Below are 20724 nucleotides of genomic sequence, written 5' to 3'. Positions count from 1 at the left end.
CATTTTATCATATGGTATGAATGAAAAGTTGTTCGGAAAAACAGCCATCTGAAGTCTCCAGGACAAGGCAGCATATGAAATTTCTCATTTACCATATGTAGTCACATTGCACTTGCAGCCACCAATCTGTTATTTTTTTTTAGTTGCTAATTATACACAATGTAAATATTTCTGTATAATATATATATTTTGTTTGTTTATAAAAAAAGAACACTACATACTGTAAGGGGGATTTATCAAGCTGCATCCGGTGTGGGTCTGCAAAAAGTCACAGATTTGTTTTCTGAACATACACCCTGCTCATCTGATGATTGGGCTGGAGGACACTGATGGCGCTGAGGAGGTGTGGTCTACTCCAGCGCCTGGGTTATTATGAGCTTAAAGAGTCACTGTCATTTTTTTTTTTTTTTTTGCAGAAATCAATAGTACTGGCGAATTGGGTTTATTAGGCAAATATGCCATTATCTACATTCAAAAAGGCTTTTCCCAGCCCCCCCCCCCCCCCTCCTCTTTTCCATTCACTGCAAATTATCAGGAAATTGTGTCTTGTTGCATCAGACATGCCCCTGTCTGTTTCATGAAGAGGGGAGGAGGGAGATTAGTTGGCAGCAGAGGAAAAAAAGATTACACAACGTGAGCTGCATGAAAGCCAGTATTCAGAGGTCAGAGAGGTCAGTGCTGACTGTCAGAGGAGAGAGCCTGGTGATGTAGCTGTAAATTAACTTGGTTGTCCTGTTTTGGTGCCTCATCTCCCTCCAACCCTCCCCTCTCCATAGAGAACAATAAAGACAGGGGGGAGAGCTTCAGACTGCTTTTTCATGATAAAAATGCATTTTTCGGCTAATTAACCCAATTACAAAGTTTCTTAAAATCGCCTGTATTTTATGAGACTGTAGATAATAAAGATATATACTTACCTGTCCATGTGTCCTACTGGCTTTCTGTATTCAGTATATAAGAATAGTGTGATTAATCACCAGGCGCTCTGTACTTATTTAATTTGTATCTATATACAGTATACAGCATAACTCTTCATTGGAAGAACGGATACTCACACTTAAGTGCTTGAGTTCAAAAGTTCATTTATTCACAGAAGTATAGGGATACAAATAAGCTTACGGCTGATGTCTAAATCTCAGATGTCCAGACACATCGCTTCTCCTGCATTTTTGTGTTCCCCGCTCACCACAGTCACCACTGACTCTTTCGAACCCCGTCTCTGCAGTGACAGCCCGCTCAGCCAATCACTGGCCACTGTGCTAACCTGTCTCTGGCTGGCCAGTGATTGGCTGAGCAAACTGTCACTGCAGAGACGGGTTTGAAAGTGTCAGTGGTGGCTGTGGTGAGCGGGGAACACAAAAACAAGCCAGGAGGACACCAGGGAAGCGTGGACAGGTAAGCATACATGTTTTTTATTTTCTATATACAGAATCAGCTGTCGGCCATGCACCTCCTATTTCAAGTAGCAATGTGCGGCCAGCAGTGCCTCTATAGGTACGAAACAAATCTCCTCCTATATAGTATTAATAAAATCAATAGTTATGTAACATTCACAATAATACTAGATTCCAGTACTGTCTATATGTACACCTGCATACATACCATAGGAAAAAATGTCTGCACAGTATATCAATGTGACAGCCATTGTTCTAGCAATGTGTATTTGTGACAATTGTTTACGTGTCTATCTCTTCTGGTCAAGCATAAGCTCCTGTCGCTAGGACAGGATGAGCCATACTCATATTTGATATGACACTTGATGTGTTATGCATGTATATAGAGCTTTCCTTCTGTATACATGCACCTGTGTGGTAATCTGTAATCCTAAAAAAAAAAAAAAATTGTAATTGCCTCTATAGGCCATGTTCACACATTGTATAACACAGGCCATTTTGTTACTGAAGATCATCCTGGCCGGCACTGCAGTACCGGCCGGATGATCTTCATTTCTGGTGAATTCAAATGTGGGCGCACACAGGTTTACCCGACACATACAATGGAGCCGCACTCTCCATTGTGTGAACATAAATAAATTGTGTGAACATAAATTCAATAAATAACGGCTGCAGAAAACTGACATTGTTTTTTGTGCGGCTGGATGGAATCCCGGCCGGAGTGTATACTATGGGGGACATTTATTAAGTCCGGCAGTACGGAGATTTATGTAGAGGCGGACTGCCTTTACATAAATCCCGTGCGCACCAGTGCGAGCACCAGAAAACCTACGCCAGCTCAGAGCTGGAATAAGTTTCCTGACAATTTTTTTGCAAAAATAATGATGAATAGCGCGGACTCTGAGTCCGTGCCCCCCGTTCCGCCCCCTCACACCCCCTCCCCACCCCCCTGGCATATCGGGCAGAAAGGGGTCCGATGCGAATATTTTATTTGCAAAACGGCCATTTGCGAATAAATTTATTCGCATCTGGCCCCTTTCCGACGAAAAATATGCATTTTTACATTGATAAATGTCCCCCTATGTGTATACGCTCCAGCAGAGATTCTATTTATTCAAATACAACGTATGTTTAGCATAAATCACGGTCATTGTTGCAAATTGCAACAATGGCTGTGATTTATGCTTAACATACGTTGTGTGAACATGGCCATATGCTGAAAATATTATTCAAATCTCCACCAAAGTCAATGTGTCATCTTCCTTTACCAGTTTCCTGAGGTCGATTTGGCTGCTACAGAAAAAAAAGAAAGAATCCAGATGGAAAGCCAGATTGCTGCAAAAGTCAGCTGATACGTCAGGCAGATACATAAATGGTTGCAGGTGTGGTCCGATTAGACACTGGATTTGGCAACAGAAGGGTGTAAAAGTGCTTCCCCCCAAAGTGCTTCCTCTCAGAGGCTACATTTGGGTAGTGTACCTCTTGGGTAGAGTATGCTGACTACTAGACATGCCTGTATGGAGTACTTGACGACCTTTTGCCCACCAGACAGACTTTCAGAGGGGGCTCATCATTGGAGAGAAGCAGGATGGTAATTTTAATAAATTCCTGCTATTTGGGCTGACCAAACTGTTAGGAGTCTTCTCCGGGGGCTCTTGCCAGCAGAGAGGAGAGAGGACCTCTTCAGACTGGAAATACCATTTCATACAAGACATACAGCAGCTGATAAGTACTGAAATAATTGAGATTTTTAAAGTGGAACTTTCAGGTTGGACTTCTCTAACCTGCTGATAGCCCCCCTACTGCGCAAGAGATGCCGTAGTTAAAGGTATGTCTCTTACCTTCATCCTCAGCGCTGTTCCGGTGCAGTTAGTAGTTAGCTCCACAGTTTAGAAAGAACGTTGGGAGCACAGTCCCGCCCCCACAACAACGATCCACCCCCGGCTGACCCGGCCCTTTCTAATGATAATCAATGGAGCGGGCCGGATCGTCGATATGGGGGCAGGGCAGTGCTCCTAACTGTCTAAGGCTGGGTTCACACTGCGTTTTTGCAATCTTTTTTTCTTCCATTTTTTTTTTTAACATACACAAAAACGTAACTGACCTTATTTTTGTGTAAGTCAAAAAAAATGGACACGTTTTGAACAGTTTTTTTTATAATGTGCAAACCGAACTGGATGCACACAAATGCACCCTATTTTCCATCCGTTTTTTTTTTCCATCCATTTTTTGCAAAAACGGACAAAAAATAAAAACGGATTGCAAAAATGTAGTGTGAACCCAGCATTACCGGACTGTGGAGCAAACGACTAACTGCACCGGAACGGCGTTGAGGATGAAGGTAAGAGACATACCTTCATCCTTGGAGTCTCCTTCACAATAGGGAGATATCAGCAGGTTAGATTTGTTCCCCTTTAAGTAGAATTAATTTATACATTTGTTTAACTTTCTGATACCAGTTGGTTTGAAAACAATTCTTTTTCTTCAGAGTACCCCTTTAAGACATTGTAAATGCAGTTCAGTACAGGGATGATGACCAGACTCAACTGTACTTCTTTAATATTCTTCATATATATCAAAATTAATACTTTAACTGCTGTTGTATTTGATGTAATGTAAGTCTGCAAATTGATGCCGCTTTTATAGAGGCTTGCAGAGGTTAAGCATATGGATTTTGGTGTGCTTCATGTGTACATGTTACATGGTCCAACAAAGGCATCAGCAGCTGTGCAATCTGCTGTAAACTTGCCCATGGTTTGGATGGGCAGCACACTTCCACCATGTAGTCACATTGTGTCACGGCCGCGGCGGCTTCCCGCGTTCCGGGTCGCCGCCGCGACCGCCTCCTGTCCCGTGCAGCCGCCGGGGTCCTTGTGTAGGGACCCGGCGCTGCTGCTGCTTCGGCCCCTGGGGCGCCTCACCTCTCCTCCGTGCGGTCTGTGCCGGCCGGCGCGCGCGTCCCCGCCTCCTAGGGCGCGCGCGCGCCGGCTGTCTCAGATTTAAAGGGGCAGTGCGCTCCTAATTGGTTAGTGTCACCAATCACTCCCCTATAAATCCCAGCATGCCCTGTCCTTAGTGTTGGAGCCTCTACATGCTTCCCATAGCGTTTGGCCCAGCTCCCTGTTGTTCCTGTGTCCTGTCCGTTACCTGGTCCCAAGTCCCTGTTCCTGAGTCCTGTCCGTTACCCGGTCCCTAGTCCCTGTTCCTGGTTCCTGTTTCCCTGTCACTCCATCTGTTCCTGCGTTCAGCCTGTCACGTGCGCTCTCACCTGCAGACCATTGCCAGTGCCATCTCCTGCCTACTGCTCCTGCCACGCCTCGCCTGCCGACACCAGCAACCAAGCCAGGGGTAGCGACCTGGGGGTCGCCTGCCGCAGCAAGTCCATCCCGCCTTGCGGCGGGCTCTGGTGAAAACCAGCGGTCCCTTAGACTCCGCTCCCTGGTGAGGTTTGTGCCATCGCTGGTGCCGGTCCAGTGGATCCACTACTCCGGGCGTTACAGTAGGCTCCAACCATGGATCCCGGCGAGGTGCCAGATCTCCGTGACGTCGCCAGAGTGGTCGCGCAACAGGCTCAACAAATCCAGAAACAGTCACAGCAGATCCAGCAACTCACTGCCGCCTTACAGCAGCAGACTACTGCCCAGCGCACACCATCTCCTGACGCTGCTTCTTCACTCCGACTGGCCCTCCCAAGCAAGTACTCTGGGGACTCTAAGTTGTGCAGAGGATTCCTGACTCAGTGCACCATGCACATTGAACTTTTGAGTAGTCAGTTTTCCACCGAGCGCTCTAAAGTGGCTTTCATCATCAGCCTATTAGAAGGTAGAGCCCTGGCCTGGGCCACGCCACTGTGGGACCGTGATGATCCTGTTGCTGCCAATCTCCGGGCCTTCCTATTCGAGTTTCGCTCCGTCTTTGAGGAACCTGCCCGTGCTTCTTCAGCCGAGACTGCTCTCCTCAACCTCTCTCAAGGCAGCTCCTCTGTTGGTGACTACGCCATCCAGTTCCGCACCCTGGCAGCTGAATTGGACTGGAACGAGGCCGCCCTATTGGCCACCTTCAAGAAGGGCCTGTCTAGTCGAGTGAGAGACGTGCTCGCTGCCCGAGACCTGCCTACCTCCCTGAACGAACTCATTCTACTGGCCACCCGAGTTGATACTCGTTTTTCGGAGAGGGAGGAGGAGGTTCGGCATGAACATTTACTAACCCATTCCCGTCGCCATCCCCAGCTGGCGCCGGTTTTCCAGAATCCTGACCTTTCGATGTCCCAACCCTCTCCTGAGATTCCTATGCAGGTGGAACGGGCTCACCTGACGCCTGATGAAAGAATCCGGCGCCTGGAGCAGAATCTCTGTCTCTATTGCGGTGGTTCCGATCACTTCCGGCTGGGATGTCCCCTACGTCCCCAAACATCCGGAGGATGCTCGCACCTAGGTCCGGTGGGACAGGTGTCCCTAGGTGCGAATGCCACCATTCCAAGTCTGTCTATGCCAGTTTCCATCCGGACTCCCTCAGGACAAAATCATCAGACTACTGCCTTCCTCGATTCTGGCTCAGCAGGCAGTTTTATTGCGGCAACATTGGTCCAAAGATGGCGGCTACCAGTGACCCGACTAGCCAGGCCCCTGACTATCTCCTCGGTCACGGGCGAAATTCTTACCGACCGTGTGTACTACCAGACCGCATCTTTAGTCCTCCAGGTGGGTCCTTTACATCAAGAAGAGATATCCTTCTACGTCCTGCCCCATTCTTCCCCCGCGGTCCTCCTGGGACTCCCGTGGCTACAAGAACATGCCCCTCAGCTGGACTGGAGAACCGGGGAGATTCTCAGTTGGGGTCAGGACTGTTCCCACCAGTGTCTCAAGTCACCTCAGACCAAGTGTATTATGTCATTTCCTGTCCCGGCCAAGCCTCTATCCGGCCTACCGGCAGAAGACCAAGACTCGGCGGATGCCTTCTCTGACGAGGTGTACCCTCTCCCCGTACCCAAGACTAAGGTCGTGTCCTCTCACCACCGGAAGAACTTACAGAAGGTCCTCGTCCACAGACCCACAGTCCCTTGCCACGTTATACCGCCTGATCGCCTAGTACCAGTCGTCACCTCCACTCTTCAGAGAGTACCCCCCGGAAAGACTCATGTTCACCCTGCGCTTCGAAGAGGTATTTTGAAGTGGGGACATTCCTCGTTGGAGGCCGGGCACCCTGGAGTCCGTAAGACCGGCCAACGGATCTCTCGCCACTACTGGTGGCCCAGCCTATCCCAAGATGTCAAAGACTTTGTGGCTTCCTGTGCCATTTGCAGGCAAGAAAGAGGGGGAGGCCAAAGGGGGGGGGTACTGTCACGGCCGCGGCGGCTTCCCGCGTTCCGGGTCGCCGCCGCGACCGCCTCCTGTCCCGTGCAGCCGCCGGGGTCCTTGTGTAGGGACCCGGCGCTGCTGCTGCTTCGGCCCCTGGGGCGCCTCACCTCTCCTCCGTGCGGTCTGTGCCGGCCGGCGCGCGCGTCCCCGCCTCCTAGGGCGCGCGCGCGCCGGCTGTCTCAGATTTAAAGGGGCAGTGCGCTCCTAATTGGTTAGTGTCACCAATCACTCCCCTATAAATCCCAGCATGCCCTGTCCTTAGTGTTGGAGCCTCTACATGCTTCCCATAGCGTTTGGCCCAGCTCCCTGTTGTTCCTGTGTCCTGTCCGTTACCTGGTCCCAAGTCCCTGTTCCTGAGTCCTGTCCGTTACCCGGTCCCTAGTCCCTGTTCCTGGTTCCTGTTTCCCTGTCACTCCATCTGTTCCTGCGTTCAGCCTGTCACGTGCGCTCTCACCTGCAGACCATTGCCAGTGCCATCTCCTGCCTACTGCTCCTGCCACGCCTCGCCTGCCGACACCAGCAACCAAGCCAGGGGTAGCGACCTGGGGGTCGCCTGCCGCAGCAAGTCCATCCCGCCTTGCGGCGGGCTCTGGTGAAAACCAGCGGTCCCTTAGACTCCGCTCCCTGGTGAGGTTTGTGCCATCGCTGGTGCCGGTCCAGTGGATCCACTACTCCGGGCGTTACACATTGTCTATGGTCACTCTTACACTCTATTCTATTGTTGGATAGAAAGCAATTATAATTTCCACTTGATTCTCCCCAAATGTTACTGGTGATGGGTCCTTTCTTTAGTCCCACTTTTTCGGTTGCTGTTAAGTTTACAACACCCAGGCTAATCCTTTCTCACACCATTATAGTGTTGCCATACTGAATGAAGGGCCCCGAATGTGAGGAATGTCAATGAGGTTAGCCCATTCTTACATCAGATGACTGATAATGACAGATTTCTATAGGCTGAAGGAGCTCAAAACATAGTTGGGTTAAAAGAGCCTAGATCCAAGGAATGGATATAGAAGAAACCAGAGCACATACATAGAATCCGCTATTTTGAGGAGAGGAGAATTAAACCTTTTCCTTGCTTATCGTTATTTTTGTGTCCTTGTCTCAGCAAGGCTCGTTCGGCTTTTTTTGAGAAGGCCCCTTCAAGAGAAGATTCAGCACGCTGGAACTTTCTCTTTTCTACTTTCCTGAAGAGGCTTCAGTATAATAATGTTCTTCTGTTAACTCCCTTCACTTGAAAAAGCTTTTCTTACAATAAATAGAACTTTGAAGTTGAGTTTTTATTTTCTTTATCACACACAAACAACCTTCAAGGCCTTCCACGCCAAACATATGCTAAAATGTCAATCCCCAGGATAGAGGGAATCTGGCCTAAGATAGAAAAATACACACAGCACCTTCTTCTATTAATATCTATTTCTTATTAATGTCCTTCCAGAAAGTAATGATAAGCTTAGCTCATGGACGTCCTAGTGAGCTAACATTTACAAATGCATTAAAAAGTGCTTAGCTCTATCTTTTTCCTCGAAATAGGTTTTAGGGCTGATTTCCCAGAGGAAGGCTCCCGTTGGTTGAGTCTTCTTTACATGTCCTATTTGTAGGCTACAGGAAGGTTACATCGAATCATTATGTGTATGTCTCGCTTGCCTATGCATAATCTGTAATTTATAGAAAATTCTAAATACTCATATTCTTTATATAAAATATTAAATATTTTATCTGCTAAATAAAGCAGATATTACATGCAAATCACTGGGAATTTTTGAGCTTGCACTTTATCCGTATTGGCTCAATGGGGAGAGAAACCACAAGTATTATCTACTGAACACCTATCACCCTGCGTCATCCCTGAGATCAGGGATGCAGCCGTTCCTTCATTGAGCACTCTCTGGTGACCCCCATAGAGAATGAATAGAATGCCAGTGTGGTGAGCACACAGTTTTTTGCAGGGAAGACCACGCCCCTTTTTTGGGATTGATAGGAGTCCCAGTGGTCTGACCTCCAGCGATCAGACTGTCATTCCCTATGCTATGGGGATAACCAGCTAAAATGGAAATACCCCTTAAGGCTAGGTTCCCACACAGTATTTTTGCTCAGTATTTTGCAACCAAAACCAGGAGTGAATTAAAAACACAGAAAGACACACACTGTTGAAGTTAAGTGGATGGCCGCCATTGTGACAATCTCCCCTTCCCTCTGTGTCGCGGCTCCATTGATTGTAATGGGGAGGGTTTTTTCACACTTGGTGCCGGCGGGCTTGCCTCCAGTGCTTCGTGCTCGGCTAGGTGCTCGGTAATAGATCAGCACTGTGTCCGTAGGAATTGGGGTGGGAGGTGAGGGGTGTATTAAAAAAAAATTGCGAGCCAATGGCATCCCCACGCAGACGCCAATCCGTTCATGTAAAAGTGATGTACTAGTGATACATTCGCTTTAATGCTGGGTGTAATGTTACTGTATGTTTCAAAGTGTGAGCACGTGTAGTTTAAAAACTTCATAAGTTGCCAAGTAGCCACAGCAAGTACAGGTGGAGCAGGCACCTGGTATGAGTATCACTTCCTTGCTCTTTTGAAGTTAATAACTGCTTCTCTCTTTTGCAGCGGAGCTTGGTGACTATGACCCATATAAGAACCTTGCTGGTTACGTGTCAGAATATCGCTTTGTGCCTGACCAGAAAGAAGAACTAGAAGAAGCCATTGAACGTATACATAAAACACTAATGTGAGTATTCCATTGTGTGTGGTTTATATTCATTACCAGGCGGGCCACATGGTCTTATAAGTGTTGCGTCCTTCTGAGTCATAGTCTTGTAGGAGGTTTCTTCTTTGTTGAATAGTTTTGACTTCTGTGTAACCTTGGTGTCCTGACCTGAATGTAGCCCATATAACCATTCTCACAAGTTGACTTTTTAGATTTATTGATCCCTGACAAGAATGTGCAGAAAACATGTTAATGTGTTGACACACTTTTATTAGGAGCAAAGGTTATTGCCCCCAAACTCGCTGAATGTAATGTATGAAAAGAGGCACCATTTGTTTGGGGGTAAAGTTTAGTAGAAAGCTGCGTCACTTGTCACTAATGTTGCCTATAAGGATTCACTCCTAGGTGACATTATGTGGGACATTATGGGGCATTTCTAAAAATGCTGCAAAATCAGGGACAACTCAGTAGGCCGGAAACACGAATATGCAATTCTTTGTATTATTATTATTATTATTATTTTATTTATTTATTTTTATGAAATCTTTGGATGCTTTGCAAGCACCAAACATTTAGGGGGCAAGAGTGAAGCTGTAGCGACTTTAATATTACCACATATAAAGGACATTTTATTATCCTTAAATATTAGCAAATCCACAACAAAATCTGCATGATTTGGTGCAAATTTACCATTGTGGATATTGGAGATAAGCGAATTTACAGTAAACACAAAGTGAAGTACTTTGTTAGCTCGGTGGTCGGCTTTCTCAGCCGGCTGCTGTTGAAGTCCGTGCTGCTCCACTTTGGGTACCGGAAAAGCTGGATCCAGGACTGGGAAACTGGTAGAAGTTCCCCATGACTGGGTCCAGCTTTTTCAGGCACTCGGGGAGTAGCTGCACGGACTTCAAGGGCAGCCGGCTGATAAATTGACCACCGAGCTAACAAAGTGATTTGCTTTGTTTTTACTGTAAATTCGCTCATCTCTAGTGGATATCATGTAGACTTTCCACTATGGGAAATCTGTATCCTTTCCAAAGTGTTTGGCTAAAACCTCTTACCCTAAAAATGTGATTTCAGGAAACATGGCTAGGAGAATGGCTGGTTGGTTTCCAAGGCAACCATGTGATGCTGAAGGCCTCTATTCATGTCTTATTTCCTCCTGTTTTCTGTAAAGCAGCACCATTATTATACCAGGAATGTAACACTCTGACCACGTTATTGGAAATTACAACTGGATGGATGGAAAATACTCACTCAGAAATTTCTGTTCTGAAGAGTTGCATACTCCTTGGATCCCATCTGACTCCCTTGGCCTAACTCAGGAATGTTATTAGGCATTAATCTATGGAAGTGTGTACATAAATGGGCAAATTTACTGTATGCATTTATTAACGTATTTAAGAAGTTTCCCCCCCTGGTAAATGGTAGCATACTGGTTGTGCAGAAAAAAAATAGAGGTGCTAAGCATAGAACTAAAAGGGGTTTTCCAGCCAAAAACTGTTGATTAGAGATGAGAGGCCATTAGAGATGAGCAAATCTCGTACATGCTGGGGTTTGTCCGAAGCCGAATGCTCAGCATTTTATTACCGGTGGCTGAAGAAGTTGGATGCAGCCCTAGAGAGTCCTGGAAGACAAGGATACTATGTATGGCCTATGGCTGTACCCATGCTTTCCAGGCAGTCTTAGGGCTGCATCCAACTTTTTCAACCACTGGTAATAAAATGTTGAACGTTCGGGTTCGGATGAACCCCCGCTTGAGATTTGCTCATCAAAATCAGGACTGTAAGGGCTAAATTGCAGCATTTAAAGTGACTCTGTACTGGCACCTTGCCGGTCAGCCTGTCTCCCAGTGCCGGTATTTAGAAGAAAGAGGGTGGTGAATGTCAGAACGTACCCTCAGAGTCAGAAATCAACAGCTTTACATGTTGCTTTACCTATTGCTGTATCATATAAGGATTTATGGGGGGTCCCATTTATCAAGTAGTGATGGTATAGCAACCTCCTATTAACACAAATAGCTAAGCGGTATTTCTTATTTTCTACAATGCTTTATACAACTGTCTCTTCCTGAGTCATCCATTTCCCGTTATATTAGTAATTTATTCACGTAGGTTACTGTGACATGCTGTCCGGATACCTCTGCTTATTGTCGGCTGGTAAGGCTGGCTAAACACCGCTGCCTTGCTGACTAATCACCGCCATTGTTAGACATCTAAACAGGGAGAGCTGGAAGACTGACATAATATCCATTACTGCCTGTAGCTATGTGCTCACCTCCGCTTCACCTCTTTCTTTGATGTGTGTTCACCTTGGAATAGAGCATATCACTGCCATGAGCACCAGACATTCTGTTTTCTTTAAGTTTTTTTAAAAACTTTTTTAGCACAGTTTTTTTATGCAGGTTGGTACCTTTCTCATTACCTTTATATAAACCTTTTCAGCTATAGCAATTTATGCCTGAAGGGTTTGTGAAATGGGTTTCTTTCTTGATAATCTTGTTACAGTTTGGAATAGGAATTTTTTATGGCACCTTAATGGTAAAACCAGTCAAACTGGGATAAATACAGAAATAAAACCAGCGGGATATCTTACGCGGGATAAGCGTTATATGGAAGAGCATGTATAACAAGTAAACTGTAGGGATATTGCACTTTTTTATATTTTTGATTTGCCCAGCGCAGGATACTGGAATGGAACTGGAACTGGAATCGAACATTACATATGACTAAAAGATACAAGTGATGTTTGAGTGCAGTAGTCAAACGCATGAATCATTTCTTGCTACTTGAAAAGTAGTCTCTTGTTGCTTAAATGGTAATCCTAATCAAATTCCCTTTATATTTTACCACAATAGCAAACTATCCCTGTGAAGATGGCTGCTGGTTTAGATTTATATATTTAATATTGTATTGCAGGAATTGTGTGGGTTTTTTTTTTTAGCTTGAATGTGAGTAATGCTGAAATATAATAATTACTGCCATTCACTTTAAAGGGGTTGTCTGGCCAGGACCTATTTTTTGCAGAACACCCGGGAAGGGGGGGCAGTAAAAAAAAAAAAAAACAACATACCCTTACCTCCCTGGCTTCTGCCCATACTCCACAGCTCCTGTCCCTGGTGTGCAGTCGCTTCTGGGTTCTAGACATGATATCTATTCTGTGGCAGAAGTGGGACACCACCACAGCTGCTGAATGGCTGAGCAGGCCTGCTACTTCACATCCCCTAACCCAGAAGTGTCAGCACATCGGGAATCGAAGCAGCGGCGTACAGGCACCAGTGTGGAAGCCAGGGAGGTAAGTGTATGTTTTTTTTCCCCCACTTATCCTCTCCCCCAGTGTTCCGCAATCAGGGGTCCTGGCCAGACAACCAATTTAATTCTCTTTAAAGGGAATCTGTCATCTGTGATTCATTTCCTAAACTGCTTACACTGTTAGATAGGACATGGAAACACATCTTTCATATATCCAGCTCCTCTTCCAGTTTGTAGGAAAAAAATGCTTTTATTCTCTGGTATAAAGAGTCAAAGAGGCTTTTCCAATCTCCTTAAAAGCTTTAGGCTATGGTCACACTGCGTAGGAGTCCGGCCGCATTTCGTACGCCGCCGTACATGTGCGGCTGAAACTACGGGCGTGGGTAAAATAGACATGCGGCCGGTTGCGTACGAACCGCGAACATACGTACAGTTATGCTTCCCTAGCTTGTTTCGAAGCGATCTGAAACAGGTAATTTACTTGGAAATCTTCGCCCAGCCCAATAAAACTCACAGAACCTTTTGGATCGAAAAATCAAGTTGAATTTGGCTGAAATAAGTACTTTATACGGGACCGAATGGAAATCCACTGCCATGAGTTGGAACATTTCCGTCCTCAAACAATGGTTGTGTTCATTTTTCACGGCGCCGTATACGATCCGGCAGGGGCGGTCTTGGCATTTCTGGGGCCCCAAGCGAAGTTATATCTGGGCCCCCCCCCTTGACACGCGTTCCAAAACAATAGACCACTGTGTGTTGCTCCCAGTAGTATATACCCCTTGTGCGCTACCGCCAGTAATATATACTCCTTGTGTGCCGCCCCCAATAGTATATACCCCTTGTGTCCTGCCCCCAGTAGTATATAGACCCCTGTGTGTTCCCCCAGTTATATATAGCCCCCCGTGTGCTCCCCCAGAAGTATATAGACCTCCTGTGTGCTGCCCCAGTTGTATATAGACCCCCTGTGTGCTGCCCCCAGTTGTATATACCCCCTGTGTGCTCCCCCACTAGTATATCGGCCCCCTGTGTGCTCCCTCAGGGGTATTTAGCCCCCCGTGTGCTCCCCCACTTGGATATAGACCTCCTGTGTGCTCCCCCACTTGGATATAGACCCCTGTGTGCTCCTCCAGTAGTATATAAACCCCCTGTGTGGTTCCCCCAGTAGTATATAGACCCCCTGTGTGCCCCACCAGTATTATATAGACCCCTTGTGTGCTGCCCCAGTAGTATACAGACCCCAGTGTGCTCCCCCAGTGATATATAGACCACCTGTGTGCCTCACAAGTAGTATATAGACCCCCTGTATGTTCCCCCAGTAGTATATAGACCCCCTGTGTGCCCCACCAGTAGTACATAGACCCCTGTGTGCTCCCCCAGTAGTATATAGCCCCCCTGTTTGCTCCTCCACTTGGATATAGACCTCCTGTGTGCTCTCCAAGTTGTATATAGACCTCATTCTGCTGCCCCAAGTAGTATATAGACCCCCTGTGTGCTGCCCCCCGTAGTATATAGACCCCTCTGTGAAGCCCCAGTAGTCTATAGCCCCCCTGTGTGCTCCCCCTGTTATATAGCCCCCCCCCCCCCGTTATATAGCCCCCCTGTGTGCTTCCCCCATTTATATAGACCCCAGATGTGCGCTCCCCCTCCCATATAGTATATAACACAATAAAACAAACACTTATACTCACCTGGGTCCGGGCGTCTCCTCTTCTCTTCACTCTTGTGGCCGCAGGAAGGGTTTTCCCTGCGATCACAAGAGGCCGCACTCCCCTTGTCCTGGCACCGATGCTCCAGTGATGTCACTGGAGCGCCGGCACCACAAGGACAAAGCTGCCACTTGTGACCGCAGGGAAAACCCTTCCTGCGGCCACAAGAGGGACTGACAGGAAGGTGGCCAATGTCTCCCGCCCTGTCAGTGCTGCTGCATGTAACCATGAGCGCTCATTACGAGTGCTTATAGTTACAGTTCAGATGGCAGCAGCGAGCGGGGCAGCGGCCAAGTCCAGCGGTCTTGAGCGCAAGAGCAGGGCGTGGGGGCCCCCCTGGATCTTGGGGGCCCCAAGCGATCGCTTGGTGTGCTTGGTGCCAAAGACCGCCACTGCGATCCGGCAGTAAGCTCATACGTAGTGTGCATTGTGCGGGCGTATATCGTATACTTTCAAGCGAACGCATCAACCTCAAAACTACGTGCGTATATTCGCGGTTCGCACTACGGCCGGAAACATACGCAGTGTGAACATAGCCTCAAACTGGAATGCTGGAGGTGTTACAGCGTGCTGCACTTCATAAGCTCAGGAAAGTCTCTTTGACTCTATGTACATTTCTCTATATTCTGGAAGCACAGACGGATATACAGTATGAAAGGTACTAACAGCTATCTAACAATGTCAGCAATTTGGAATGTGAATTGCAGCTGACAGATTCCCTTTAAAAAATAAATTCCACTCTTGGTATCTGTATGATCTTAGGCAACTTGGTAAATACTTTGCCTTACTTATCTTGTACATAGTTTGAGTTACAAGATGTTTACTCTTCTATTCATGTCAAGATTTATTGTTACATGGATGGCGCTAAGGAGGTCATGTATATGAAGTGGAATGATGCTCAACTGCTATCTGTGTCTAAAGAGAATAGCTATATTTTGAAACTGGCAACTTATGTAATTGGGGAAAAAAGGCATGAAAAAACTCGATGTCAGTAGGATCCAGGGTGGATAAAAATCAATGATTTTTTTTAAAAAATCAAAAAAATCGGATTTTTTTGATTTAAATCGGATTTTTTTGATTTAAATCGGATTTTTTTCAATAAACTGCTTTTTGAGGAAAATATTTTACCATCCAAAGGTTCTTCCATCATGAGATAAAGCTGAGTTGTTTAACTCAGTAGAATAAAGGCTGTATATGTTCTCAAATGTTACAACATGAACAGAGTTGAGAAAAAGACCTTAATCCTATTGTTCTACAAACCTATGAATACAGAATCATCCCCTTCAGTACCAAGTCCAAGAAGTTAGACAATATGTTTCTGATTGTTTGGACTATTTTTTTTTTTTTTTTTTGTTTAGCCAAATTAGTTAACATGGATGTTTGTTTAAGCAAATAACGTATGCTGTAATGTTGTTATTGTTTCAGTTGAATAAATCCATTTAAATTGTTATTAAGTTCAGGATTATTTTTCTCCTTCCTAAGTACAACAGAACAGTGGTGTCCAAATATGAATGATTAACCCATTAAACTGGGGAGAAAAAAGTAATATAAAAAGTGATTCTAAAAATCTTCATCTACTTGCATGTTAAAGTAGCAAGAACTAGTTTAGGTAGAAACTTTGATTTAAATCACTGATTTAAATCAAGCCTTCCGGACTAGTGATTTAAATCGTGATTTAAATCGTGATTTAAATCAGTTTGATTTAAAACAAATCCACCCTGGTAGGATCACAGTAAGGCATCAATGCACACAGCAATATCTTGTGAGGGTAGACTATAGTACTTAAAACGACTCTGTACCCACAATCTGACCCCCCTAAACCGTTTGTACCTTCGGATAGCTGCTTTTAATCCAAGATCTGTCCTGGGGTCCGTTCGGCAGGTGATGCAGTTATTGTCCTGAAAAACAACTTTTAAACTTGCAGCCCCGTGCCCAACGGCTGGGGCTTAGAATGTCTATGCATTAGGCTGGCACACCCTCTCTGTCCCTCCTTCCCACCCTCTTCATCATTAGGAATGTCACTGAAACAATTACTCCTGTCTAAACATTGCACAGGTGATTAACGATCCAGCCCATGTTCAGTATTCACACAGCTGACGAATAGGAGACAATCTGCCTGGAGCATTCCTAATGATGAGGAGGGCGGGGAGGAGGGACAGTGAGGGTGTGCCAGCCTAATGCATACACAATCTAGGCCATGGTCGTTGGGCACGGGGCTGTCAGTTTAAAAGTTATTTTTTAGCACAATAACGGCATCACCTGCCGAACAGACCCAAGGACAGATCTTGAATTAAAAGCAGCTATCCGAAGGTACAAGTGGTTTGGGGGGGTCAGATTGTGGGTACACAGTCGCTTTAATGGGGTTATTTAGTATTGGAAAAAGCACAGCCGCATTCTTTCAAAAACGGCACCATTTCTGTCCTCAGGTTGTGTGCGGTATTACAATTAAAGGGATAGTTCACAAGAAAACATTCTTTTAAACCAACTGGTGCCTGAAAGTGCCAGAGATTTGTAGTTTACTTCTATTAGAAAATCTAAAGTCTTCCGGTACTTATCAGCTACTGTACTGGTGTATTCTTTCCAGTCTGACACAGTGCTCTCTGCTGCCACCTCCATAACAGGAACTGTCCAGAGCAGTAGCAAATCGCCATAGAAAACCTGTCCTGCTCTCCAGACTGGAACGAATACCACTTAATGCAGGACATACAGCAGCTGATAAACACTGAAAGACTTGAGGTGGAGGGAAAGATGACTGTCGCTTGAACAATTGTTCAGCCGACAGTAGCTGAAGGTGTGCGGCCACCTTTAAGGGCCAGTCCACACGGAGTAAAACTGGCAGAACTCTCCGCCGTGGAATCCTGCCAGCCTCCGTGTCATACAGGCAGTCTATGGAAGGGCTCATGCGCCTCCTCTCTCCGCTCGAAAGAATTGACATGTCAATTCTTCCGCGCAGAGAGAGGAGGCACAAGCCCTCCCACAGACTGCCTGTATGACACAGAGGCTGGCGGTATTCCACGGCGGAGAGTTCCGCCACAGAATTATGCCAGTTTTACTCTGTGTGAACTGGCCCTAATAGCAGGACCTGCTTTTTTTATACCAAGTGAGTGAGATTTTCCAGACATGTTAATATGCTGTATTGCAAAATGTAAAATGGCAGACTCTAAAATCTAAGGTGAAGTAAGCTTAAACTCCTACAGTGAGGGAGAACTTCTTGTATGCCCCATGTGACCTTTACAAATTACGTTAGTAACGTGTAAGATTCCTTAGAGGTCAAATCCGGAAATTCCAGTAGTATGTGATTGGTAGTGCCAGGAGCCTCAGCTCCCCTGAAGTTATTCTATGTTGTTGATATAAACTACAGTACACAGCACATTGCTGTTTCTTTTAAGATAATAAGCAGAAAATTAAGAATATATTTATCAACTATAAAGGGTAAAACTTTATTAGTTTGACTGTAGCCCACATAAAAGAGAGGTGGAATTATTTGTGCAAATTCCGGGAGAGCTGAATGCATAAGTCCAGCAGTTAATGAGTTTTCACTTTTATCTGTTTTTTTTGAATATTCCAAGCAGAGTTGCAGGACCTCCGGTGATGCAGGGCGTGCCTCATGGCTAGCACTCCGCATACTAATGCCGCGCTTTCCCTGACCTTTCATAGTTCACCTGCTCATGAAAAACAAAGTATACTGTTTACACTAGTAAAGAACTTATTTTCTGCTCCAAGATCTGACCTCGTCCTACATCAAGGGTATTGTATCAGCATTATCAGGCAAGACTAACATTTGTTAGTAGGGCAGTGTTGTTGATTCATGGATGGTACAGTAGTAACAAAAATAGACTTATTAATAATGTACATGGAATAGTGGCATTTATCTTCTTATGTTTCATGGGATGGGGCATGAAGTTGCCCTTGTAATTTTGCTGTGTGCTCTGAAAATGTGGTTGTCTTTCATACATCCTAGTAGTGACAATTTGGAGGTCAAAAGGGTGAAGAATAGAGATGAGCGCAACTCGAGCATGCTTGAGGCCGATCGTTCGCCATATGAATTTCGCTGCCTTAAGAATTTGGATGCAGCCCTAGGGAGTCCTGGAAAACATGGATACAGCCATTCAAGTGCAAACCTGAACTTTCGCCAAGTTTGCACATCTCTAAGTTTAAGCATTGCTGTAAGATATTGTTTCTAGGTTTTGTCTATAAGCACTAGAATATCTTTGTATATTTAAAGGGGTTGGCCACTTTATAGTAGGATTGTTTAGTGTACAGTATTAGTAAGTGCATTTACTGACAGCAGTTACCTGCTGTCCTGCTCTGTAGCAATTCTGTCCATAAGATGGTCAACATGGAGAAGCATGTGACCATGCTCCACCCGCCCCCTCCCCTGGCACCGGTAAGAGGAAGTAAGGGGCTACCGGAATCTATCTGCAGGTTCATCACATGCACAGACCTTCTGATAGTATCCCTTTTAGGGCCAGTTCACACTGACCAGATTAGGCGGAGCTTTCTGCTGCAGAATCCCACCTTCCTCAGTGTCAAACTGCTTCTCTATGGGAGGGCTCGCGACTCCGCTCTCCTCCACTCTCCGCTCAAAGAATTGACATGTCCACCACATTTGCTGAGTGCGAACATACCCTTAGGCTACGTTCACACGTAGCAAAAGTTGCGGAATTCTAAGGGAGGCTCGCGCGCCTCCTCTCGGTGCTGAAGAATGAACATGTTCATTTTTCAGCGCGGAGAGAGGAGCCGCGCGAGCCCCAATAGACTGTCATTATGAAAGGGAGGCTGGCGGCATTCGGCAGCGGAGAATTCCACCACTTTTGCTAGTGCTCGCTCAACACTAATCTCTACCAATCTTTCCCCCCATCTAATGTGTCTGTGTCTGGCCTAGTCTATTATATCTTTATTTATGTGGTTTCATCATGATCTGTAGCCCTCTTTATAGCATAATGTTGAGGTAACACACTAGCAATCGAAGGAAGTCCTGGACAAGTGTAATAGTGTTTACGAGGTACATTAGGCCGGAGCCTACAATATGTCTGAATATATTTCTTGTTTCTCTATGGCATCTATAGATTACAACACATTTTTCTTTTGTTTCCTAATATGCCCAGACATCTTCACCTATCACTGGAGATAGAATAATATACAGTCTAGTTTTTCTGATAAGCCGGAGCAAATAAAGACTTGGCAAGGAGGTCATTATTTTTAATAAAATGCATTTTGGATTCATGCAGCCATATTATATATAATGTAACACATATAAAAGTGGTAAGCTGAAAATAAACAAAGTATATTTTATGTGCCACGTCTGTAGCCGTGTAACTGTATGTATTTTTTATGGAAGTCTCTTTGGCCTAAGGTATGGATTATTTATTATCTAGTCATAGGTTTCTCAGTTGTAAATTCATATGTATTCGTTCAGGTACACTTAGTATAAGAAAAGCAGCTTTTATATTTGAGTCCACTGACATCCTGTTAAGATATGTTAATACTCTTATTTCTTGATTTCACGTGGATTTATTGCTTGTCAACAGTGTTATATAGATGAGCCTTATTATTACATTTTTACCAGATCAGCAGGTTTTCATTCATGAACAGTCCACTTTAGATCATAGCTGCTGTAGCTCTTTACATCTTTCAGACATATGGCCAGAAATTAAGGATTAAGGGTACCATAGGCCCCGGGCAGAAAAATGGCAGAGCAATGTCCTGTGCAGTGAATTATTATCTCTCTTCTATCTATCTATCTATCTATCTACAGTATAGCCCCCTGTGGGCAATCCCTCTGTAGCAAGCCCCCTGTAAGCGATACCCTCCCCCCCCCCAATAGGTGATGCTCAATGTACGCAATGAACCCCCTGTAGGCAATCTTCCCCCCATAGCCAATGACCCCCTCTGTAGCAAATCCCTCTGTGATGCCCCCTGTAGAAAATCTCCACTACCCTTTAGGCAATCCCTGTCATGTAGATATCTATCCCCCTATAAGTAATTTCCCCCATGCAGTAAGCCTCCCCCACCTCAGTCCCAATCACCTTGTAAAACAAACAAAAAAAAACAAAACATAGATACTAACCTTACTCCCGAGTCAGCTGACCACCTTGTCTTCTTCCCCTTCCTCCCCATGCTCTGCTAGCACGTCACACTTGCGCTGAGGAGCTGGGGGAGGGAGCGGCCTCTTGTGACTGGAGGTATAATGCTGCCTCCGGTCACAAGAGTGACTGGCTGAGCGAAGGGCTGATGGCTCTTCTCTTTGCCAGTATTTATTGGGAAATATCACAGTTAAAGGATCGGAGCACAGCGCAGCAGCAGGTGCTAGTGGGATTAT

At 45.6% G+C, this 20724-nt stretch overlaps 1 protein-coding gene across 2 annotated transcripts in view; it reads left to right on the top strand.

Annotated features, from left to right (window-relative positions):
• EPB41L4A (erythrocyte membrane protein band 4.1 like 4A) overlaps positions 1-20724 on the top strand; it is a 181297-nt gene that overhangs the window by 93046 nt on the left and 67527 nt on the right. For both annotated transcript variants that reach the window (XM_069964696.1, XM_069964693.1), the window contains one exon: positions 9349-9469. In XM_069964696.1, coding sequence (XP_069820797.1) covers positions 9349-9469 — 121 coding nt within the window. The remainder of the gene's footprint in view (positions 1-9348; positions 9470-20724) is intronic.

This window comes from Dendropsophus ebraccatus, chromosome 3 (assembly GCF_027789765.1).
Source record: "Dendropsophus ebraccatus isolate aDenEbr1 chromosome 3, aDenEbr1.pat, whole genome shotgun sequence".
In the NCBI taxonomy this organism is placed as follows: domain Eukaryota; kingdom Metazoa; phylum Chordata; class Amphibia; order Anura; family Hylidae; genus Dendropsophus; species Dendropsophus ebraccatus.
This window is presented reverse-complemented; position numbering and strand designations above follow the sequence as displayed.